This window comes from Lactuca virosa, chromosome 7 (genome assembly GCF_052849685.1).
Source record: "Lactuca virosa cultivar CGN04683 chromosome 7, Lactuca_virosa_CGN04683_v6, whole genome shotgun sequence".
NCBI classification, from domain to species: Eukaryota; Viridiplantae; Streptophyta; class Magnoliopsida; order Asterales; family Asteraceae; genus Lactuca; species Lactuca virosa.
This window is the reverse complement of record NC_136432.1, coordinates 173,502,105-173,511,937: the sequence shown is the minus strand read 5'-3', so window position 1 is coordinate 173,511,937 and position 9,833 is coordinate 173,502,105. Positions and strand designations below refer to the sequence as shown.

Sequence of the window (9,833 nt, the reverse complement as noted above, 5' to 3'; positions counted from 1 at the left end):
TTTATATCAAATTTTGTCCAAATCTTTTTGTAAATTATTCCCAACTTTGTTATTTCATTTATCTTAAAGCTTGGTTTTTTATTTAAAAAGAATACCACTTTTTATAATTTATTTTGCATCTTTTTTAACAACTATATTTTTATGAATTAACTTTTTATATATAAATTTCCGCAACATCATGGTGTATCTTTAATTATAAACAAATCATGTAAGGACCCTTTGAATATATAAAAAAAAACTACACGATTCTTTTTTTCTTTTTAAAGGGACAACATGGGGTATATGTTTACATGAATAATTAATTGTTAAAATAAAATAATAAACGCATTTTGAATCTGTCCGTCAAAATCCATCTGCTGACTGACACGTAAGCACAAGTTTCACCACAATTTTCTCAATTTGCTCGAATTCATTTCATCGTTTCTTCCAATTTTCTTCTTCTTCTTCTTCTTCTCTCTCTCTCTCTCTCTCTCTCTCTCTCTCTCTGGTCTACACGATGTCGTTGCGTAGGTCGTTCGTATCACGTCGAACCAGCAGCCGGTCCAAATCGTTTAAGGAATTGACGACCTTATCAAAACCGCCGGAAATTAACATTGCTGCTGTTCCCGGAGACGACGACGTTGTCGGCGAACAGAACGGCGGTGAGAATAATGGACGAGATTCGTGGTCTAATATGTTGCCAGAGCTCTTAGGCGAGATAATCAAACGAGTGGAAACGAGCGATGACCGGTGGCCGCTCCGGAGAAATCTGGTTGCTTGTGGATGTGTTTGTAAAAGCTGGAGAGAAGTTACGAGAGAGATCGTAAAGCCTCCTGTTCACAGCGGGAAGATCACATTCCTTTCATGTCTTAAGCAGGTGCGATTTGGCTGTATATTACCTGATTTTAATTTGTTTCAAGCTTTCCTTGATTTTTATGTTGTTGATTCCACAGAGACTATAATCAATGAATTAAATGTAGTTAGTTAGTTTGTTTTTTCAATTTTCTTGTTAAATTGCTTTAGATTTATGTTTAGTCAGAAGATTATCCAGTTTGTTATGGAGAAGCTTTTGATTAGCTCAAACAACTGAAAGCAAGTAGCACAAGTCAAAACTCGATAAAGTCAATTCTATTGTGATAGCGATTATGAACAGTTTGGTAGCTGTTCATGGTTGACAATTTTGACTAGTTCTTATTTTGAAGTATTGTCCGGTAACCACGTCGTTCATTAGAATATTGTTTACTTCATCGTCGAATCCTCATGGTAATTTGGGGAATTGATGCTTCGTATATAATTTCTGCAAATTGTTACCTTCGAAGTTTCCATTGGTCACTTATTACGCTATAATAGATCCTTGAAATTTATCAATGTTGTTAATGGATAGACAAGCTTGATTATCTAACTTATTTTCATGTCTTTGCAGCCTGGTTCACGTGATTCTCCAATTCAATGCCTGATTAAAAGAAACAAGAAGAACTCAGTGTTTTACCTCTATCTAGCTGCTACTCCATGTAAGCATCCATAGCTTTAATCTCTTGATGAATAATGTATAGAACCAGACATGAGAGAAGATGATATTTCTGGTAACTTGTAATCAAAGTATTAATCATTTGGATTCCATTTTTGGCAGCATTTACAAACAAAGGTAAGTTTCTTTTAGCTGCAAGAAGATACAGACATGGTGCTCACATGGAATACATAATATCACTTGATCCAGACGATTCATCTCAAGGAAGCAATGCTTATGTTGGTAAATTAAGGTAAGTGACTATTTCTTATTTGTACTTAATGAGCTTAATGGGTTAAGCACATAATGACTATTTTACCCTTCACAGGTCAGATTTTCTTGGCACAAAGTTCACAATATACGACAGCCAACCACCAAACAATGGTGCAAAACACTTAAGTAGCAAATCTGTGAGGCGAATTGCAAGCAAACAAATAAGCCCACAAGTTCCATCAAGCAACTTTGAAATTGGAGAAACTTCATACAAATTCAACCTTTTAAAATCAAGGGGTCCAAGAAGAATGGTGTGTTCTCTAACATCCACATCACCAGATCAACAGTTTGACTCTGGTCAAACTCAAACCCTTTTGAGAAACAAAGCTCCAAGGTGGCATGAACATTTGCAGTGTTGGTGCTTGAATTTTCATGGGCGGGTGACAGTTGCATCGGTTAAGAATTTTCAGTTGGTTGCAACATTGGACCCGAGTCAACCGGGTGGGAAAGGTGATGGTGAAACGGTTTTGCTTCAGTTTGGAAAAGTTGGTGATGATATGTTCACCATGGATTATAGACAACCATTGTCGGCTTTTCATGCATTCGCCATTTGCTTGACTAGTTTTGGGACAAAGCTTGCATGCGAATAATAATGGCATCATGCGTTTGATTTAATTTTAGGAGTTTTGATGTATATATGATCTAAAATTTTTTTGTTTTGTTTTTGTTTTTGTTTTGTTTTTTTTTTTTTTTTTTTTTTGTAGTGTAAAATTGAATAATAGAAAAACTGTAAAGATAACATGTATCAGACTTTATGTTGATGTAATGGTAGTGCATGTTAGTGTATGGTTTAGGTATCCCCATATACTTCGGGTTAGTTTTGTAATTATAGTTTACTATGTTTACATTAGGTTATATATTTCTATAAAGTGAACATTATGTTTGATGAGGCAACTAACAGTTCAAAGTCTACTCCTGTTATCTCCATCTTAAAGATCGTTTGAACATCCTTACTTCATCGTGTTATCAAATTACTATAAACCATTATTGGAACCATATTATTGAATCGTTAAGATGAAAAGAAATATGTACCTTTATCTATTGAGCATGTCGTCTTCTTGATGCAGAACTTTGATAATGAAATATGTCTGACATGTGATGATCTTTCTCAACAAAGACCATTAATATTTCTTCAAACAAGGTGAATGATAAGGATTAAAGAGTATGTAGGAGATTGTTGTAACTTTGTATGTTAGGGAACAGGGACCATCAAATTTTATGCCTAAAAGTTTAGAGCAGCAAGTGATATCCAGCCTAGCTGGGGCCTGAGTTGATGCATCGGGTTTTATACCCTATATGAGGTGTGAGGTTAGGAGTTCAATTCCCGTTAAACTATCTCTTGTGGTGCCACATATGAGAAATTTTTCCCTGAAAATCCCTGTGGGGACTGAGTTTGCCTGTAAAAGAGCTCGAACCCAGGATGCTTGTTGAAATATTGAGAGTAGGCTTCCGCTTAATTTGTTTTCCGTTTCAAAAAAAAAAAGTTTAGAGTATATGTGAAACTCTAATAATAATATTATTAATCTATGACATTTAATCTAGAATATAATAGTAATTTATAACTCTGAAACGTGTAACACCCACATTGATAATTAGTAAATTATAATATTTATAGCTTGATTATTTTAATTTTCTAACAATATCTCATTTGGATGTTATATGGTTGAAACTATCTTACAAATTCTTTAGGCTCGTTGTATTCAGTTGTAACTTTATTTCCTTTAGAACAATTTGGTTCATCTTATGTATAGTGATATTTAGTGAAAAGTGACCCCCGCAGGGTTTGCAATGCATTCCATTAGAATATATAATACATTAGTATAATATGTTACAGAAAGGACCCTATACTATATGTATACATGTAAACCTACAATATATAAATAAGACACGTTAACACTCCACCTCAGTTTGAGCGAGAGGTTTACGAATGCTTAAACTGTTACGAAAATCTGTAAACAACTGTGTAGGTAGTCCTTTCGTGAAGATGTCAGCAAACTAATGTGCAGATGGAACATGCAAAACGCAAACCTGTCCAATGGCAACACGTTCCCTAACAAAGTGCAAGTCTATTTCCACATGTTTGGTTCGTTGGTGCTGAACCGGATTAGACGCTAAGTACATAGCGCTCACATTTTAACAAAACACAATAGTAGTACGGGTTAGAGGACATGAAAGGTCGAGTAAAAGATTGTGAAGCCAATCAGCTTCAACAACGACATTAGCTACCCCTCGATACCCAGCTTCGGCGCTAGACCGAGAGATGACATGTTGACGTTTTGATGACCATGAGATGAGATTATCGCCAATATAGACACAAAATCCGGAAGTGGACCATCGTGTAAAAGGACAGCCGACCCAGTCAGCATCAAAATACGCAACCAAACGATCGACATGAGATAGACGAATATAGAGATCATGAGAGAAAGAACCTAAAGATAACGTAAAATGCGTTTGAGAGCAAGGAAGTGTGGTTCACGAGGATCATACATGAACAGGAAGACCTGTTGAACCGCATAGGCTATATCCGGACGAGTGAAGGTCAGATATTGTAAAGCCCCATCAAGACTTCTATACAGGGTTGGGTCAGAATCTGGTTTCCCAATAAGTGAGAGTTTTGGTTTGGTGTCTGTCGGAGTACTACACGGATTACAAGAGGACATATCAGCACGATGTAGGATCTCTTTAGCAAAAGAAGCCTGTGAGAGAAACAGACTTCTATCCGTACGGGTAGCAGTAATGCCGAGAAAAAAAAAGATAAAGGACCTAAATCCGTCATAGCAAACTTAGACGAGAGCCGTGAAATAACTCTCGTAATGAGGGAGGGACTAGAGGGAGTTAGGACGATGTCATCTACATAAAGAAGGAGGTATATCGTCTCAGAACCGTGATGATAGTTAAAAAGAGAACTGTCGGAACGACTGCTTTTAAAACCAATATAAGAGATATATATGGAAAACCTCTAGTACCAGGCTCTAGGAGCCGGTTTGAGGCCATACAAGGCTTTGCGTAACCGACACACATAATCAAGATGTTGGTGGTGTACGTAGGCTGGAGGTTGTTTCATGTAAACCTATTCAGTGAGATCGCCATGAAGGTAAGCATTTTTAACATCTAGCTAATGGATAGGCCGTTGACGAGAAACAACGATGCTTAGAACGATGCGTATGGTGGCAGGTTTGACCATTAGACTAAAAGTGTCATCAAAATCTAAGCTCGATTGTTGAGAGAATCCTTGAGCCACAAGACGAACTTTGTAGAGGTCAAGTTTTACTTGGGAATCAAACTTGTGATGGTAAAGCCAATGACAACCAACAATGTTAGCATTTGGAGGTCGAGGAACTAACTCCCAAGTGTGATTGGAATTTAGAGCTTAGATCTTTGCATCCATGACAGACTTCCAGTTTGGGTCACACATAGCTTGAGCAGTGGATCTTGGAATAGGAGAGATGTCAACAGTGTCAGAGAAATTAAGGATAAAACGTGGTTTCAGGGACCCAGTACGAGAACGAGTAGTCATGGGACGACTAGTATAGGGGGGTAGGAACAGTCGAAGTTGGGACTGTCAGAACTGTAGGAGTAGATGTGGAAGGAGCTACATATGTAGGTATAGAAGGAGATGGAGGAGAATCCATAGTTATGATAGGAAGGGAGAAGGGAGATGGTGGATCTTCTGTTGGATTAGGTGTTTAAGCCCATAACTATAATTAGTATGTACTTGATTTGATATGTAGCATGGTCCTTTTGGGTTGCCTTCACTCATGCAACTTGACAGAATGACTAGTGGAGAGAAAGAGTAGGATTTATTATATGGATAATAAATTGGTACTCAGAATGATTTTATTAATATATTATTTGGAAATCATATTATTAATTAGTAATTAATAAGAAATTAATTTGATATTAATTTTGGGATTAAAGGAACTGATTAATAATGAAGGGACTGGTTTTTCAAATCACTGATAGTTGCAAAGTTGGGCTGATGGACTCCTTTGGGAGGACTGGATGAAATCTATAGGAGGCCCTATAGAATTCGTCCAAGGCTTCTAATTAAGGAGGTCCATGGACTGCTTAAGGCCTAAGCAAGGAAATTAGGGTTTCCACTTGAAAACCCAAGCAACCACAACTATTTAAAGACCCTCATGCATGGATTTTCGGCCACTCTTGTCTTTGGAAGAACCCTAGCCGAATTCATAGCATGTCTCCTACTCATTCTTTGCATTGGGTGTTTGTGACTCCATTAGAGGTGCAATACTTGGGGCACTAGGCTTTCAGAAGTCAAGATCAAGCAATGATTGTTCTTGTTATTACAATATAACAAGTAAGGTAATCATCTAACCCTAATATATATATATATATATATATATATATATATATATATATATATATATATATATATGTGTGTGTGTGTGTGTGTGTGTGTGAATTTCGAAATTGTTTATACTAGATCTAAGGTTATTGCTTTGGTGTTCATATTTGTATGTTCAATAGAGAAAAACTTAGATCTAAAGCAATTAGGGTTTCATGATCATATAGGAATGTAGATATGCTCAAAACCCATCAGTGGTATCAAAGCCTAGGATGTTTTTCAATTGAATTGGTACAAGAGTGAACTGTCCAAAGAACAAGAAATCAATTTTTTTTGCTGTCTGTCACATGAACTCGACGAGTCCATTATGAACTCGACGAGTTCAGAGCCCAACTCGACGAGTTGACTCGTCAGTTACCTAAAATTTCGATTTTCAGATTTGTTTTTGATTTGGATAATTACCATAATTCATTTTTATTGCCTAAAATCGATTTTTCTGATTGGTATCATCATATGCTTATGAAAACAAAAGGATTTGGTTAATTTTGGATAATATAAGATTATTTTGATTCAAAGATTTAACCTAGATTTTGAAAAGTTTCAAATTACACCCTTTGGTTTTATAGTTTGAATTTGAAATTAAAAGTTTTAATTTTTTGAAAATTTAAATGGTAAAACCCTAATATTTTTAATAGTTTAAAAATACACACTCATGGATTTAATTAATTAATTAATTAGGTGTTTTAATTAAAAGACAATTAATAAATCCATAAATGGGTTTAAATTTAATTAAATTAAAAGATTAATTTGTTAAAAGATTAAACCACTTAGTATTTTAAAAGTTTAAAATGCACCCTTATACTATTATAGAATTAAAAGTTTAATATTATATGTATAAGAGAAAAGTCAGTCTTACCGTTAGTAAGCCCCATTCACGAAGCTGGTCTATAAGGGGTGTTTAAGGAAGCGACCTGTAAAATGACCGCCATTGGGTATCCACTCTTACCCACCGCACCCTTGACCAGTGGAGCGTCGTTATCCGAACGGGTTTGATAGGACATTAAATCTTATTAAAAGTATAATGAAAATACCAAGTAACTAAATGCTTTTATAAATTCCCAAATCTTAGATACTTTAGGAAAATGTGAATTTGATGCTAATCCATAAAATTGCACATTGCACCTTATTGGTCAGTTAGTGGAGCATGTGTGGTTAACCGACACACTAATGTGGACTAATGAAGGATGGCAATGGGTAGCTCGTAAATTACCATAGATCGATGGAGCGTGTGTGGCTAACCGACACATTGATTAGGTGATAAATGACATCGAGAGTGCCAATCTAATTTGCATGGTTATTCACACCTTGTTTGTGATCCTCGGTATCCCAGTCACAAACTTAAAGGGCATAATTGAGATTAAACATGCCATTGAAAAGTTCAATGAATCTCAAAAGATCTAGGAATTTCATTTAAAACCTAATTCATTTAAAATTTCGTTTTCATGGTGGAATTGGTAAATCGTCATTTACCTACCTTCAAATAATTTGCAATTGGATTACGTCATCCCTCTTCCGAATTGTGAATTATTGTGTTGGGTCCTAGCCTTAATATTTCATTTGGGTGTTATATTAAGGATTAATCAACTAACTTGAATTTCTCCCTTTTGTAGATGTCTAGTTTTGACAAGTATGGCATTCCTCATCCTTTTGGAAAAGGCTTTCCATCTGAAGATAATCTTCCACGTGTCGATCAAGGTGAAAGGTCATTCCCTTCTTCGTGCATTGGTGGAACTGGAAATCATACTTCTCCTCCTCCACTCCTCCAGTGATTCTCCCTGACCCACGTTTTCGTCGACTTGAAAAGTTCAAGGTCACTCAAGTCCTATTGGCATGCAAGCATCGAGATGGAAGGCCTGTGTGCGCACACGTTCTGAAGATAAAACTGCATATTGACAGACTGAAAATGTTGGGTGTCGATTTCCCGAGGAAGCTGGCTGTTGACTTGGTTCTTCAATCACTTCCCGAGTCGTATAGTCAGTTCGTTAAGGACTACTATGTGACAGACTACAACGTGACCCTTATTGATCTGACATATTTGCTAATTGCTGCTGAATCAGCAATGATTTGGTGCATTGGTATGTAACATCCATAAAAATCAAGCCAATTTAAAACTTTTTCAACCATTCAAAACCATTAATTATTACAAAGTGTTTTCAAAATAGTTTAAACATCAAAGTATCCCAGAAATCCAAATCATAAACTGTGAGGAAGTGTACGGTCACGCCTTCGCCTTCCCGTAATCATCAGAACTACCTGAAACAAAATCAACAACTGTAAGCCCGAAGCTTAGTGAGTTCCCCCAAAATACCACCGCCATACAATCAGAACGATATCATAACAAACAACACGCATACTGAGCCATCAGCCTGACTGGACCGCCTCGCAGGGCCTACATCCTATCCGAACCGCTCATCGGGCCTTCGGCCTGACTGGACTGCCTCACAGGGCCTTCAGTCTATTCGGGACGCCCTGGGTCTGTTGGCCTTCAGTACAAAGCAGGACCACCTCAACCTAACCACACACACATATGTCGACATGCTCATAACACATAAACAATCAACAGACAGGCACCGATCATACATATCACTAAGTATAACAACATCCTATCTACCAGGAAACCGATCTAACAGATCATAATAGTACAATAACATCCTATCTACCAGGATACCGATCTAACAGATCATAACTGAATACAAGCATACTATAACCAGGATAACAATCCAAAAGGGCTAGCCTTGGTGCCTTAGACCCTGTTGATATAGTGAGAAGAACTCACCTCACAAGTAGTGTTGAACTGGACTGAAAGTCTCCAACCGATGTCTCACCGAGAATCCCGAACTATCCAAAATAACGAATACTAAGTCAACAATTGTGATATCAATCTTGACCAAGGGTCCCACATAGGGTAATAGTCCATATTGTCGTTTTTATAATTTGGGCCAAGGCCCAATACCGAATCTATAATCCAAAGTCCACATATACAAGGCCCATCATTGGCCCAATTTTCCCAATTGGGCCCAACTCTATAATTGGGCCTCAACCTTAGGTCCATTTCCATATTAGGACCAAAATATATTTATTCAGAAAGTCCAGCAAGGCCAAAACCATAATGACCCAAAGGTGGCCCAATCCAAAACCCAAATCGCAAAAGCCCAACAGAGGGAGTACACTGGGCGTACTCGGCCTTGAGTTGACCACCATCGGGGTGGTTGACTCAATACGCTGGGCGTACAAAAATTACGCGGGGCATATGCGACTTTTACCAAAACCCTAATAAGTGCTTAATGGCTTAAGCACTTAAGCCCAAACTCCAGATCTATTGACTAAACGAACCCCAAAACCATAAAGTCTAGAAGTTTAAGACTTTAGACGTCCAAAAAGCCCTTAACACATGGTCTTAATCCATTAAGACCTTCCTACTACTTGCATGGGACACTTTTAGCCATTGGGACTTCATTTTTATCATTTAGAACCCTTCCTAGGGTCTGAAAGGACAACTTATTGCGTTCAAAACATAACATGCACCAACTTGGGACTTTTGGCACAAGAAAGGGTTTCATAAAGTTACTATGACTAGATCTACATCATACAAACATAAAGGTTGGAGCTTTTTACCTCATGGAGCTTCTAGAGCACAAAATAATCTCAAATCTACAATATTGTCTCACTTCTCCAACTCCTTGGTGCAATACCTTCTTCTTCAACTAC

General features: G+C 37.2%; 1 protein-coding gene across 1 annotated transcript; it reads left to right on the top strand.

The window, feature by feature from the left end:
- The first annotated feature begins 408 nt into the window (after positions 1-408).
- On the top strand, positions 409-2,609 carry LOC145125022 (tubby-like F-box protein 7). The gene is made up of 4 exons (XM_079060512.1): positions 409-856; positions 1,403-1,490; positions 1,610-1,739; positions 1,815-2,609. Exons 1-4 carry the CDS (start codon positions 497-499, stop codon positions 2,347-2,349), a joined length of 1,113 nt encoding a protein of 370 aa, XP_078916638.1. The 5' UTR covers positions 409-496; the 3' UTR covers positions 2,350-2,609.
- The last annotated feature ends 7,224 nt before the right edge of the window (positions 2,610-9,833 follow it).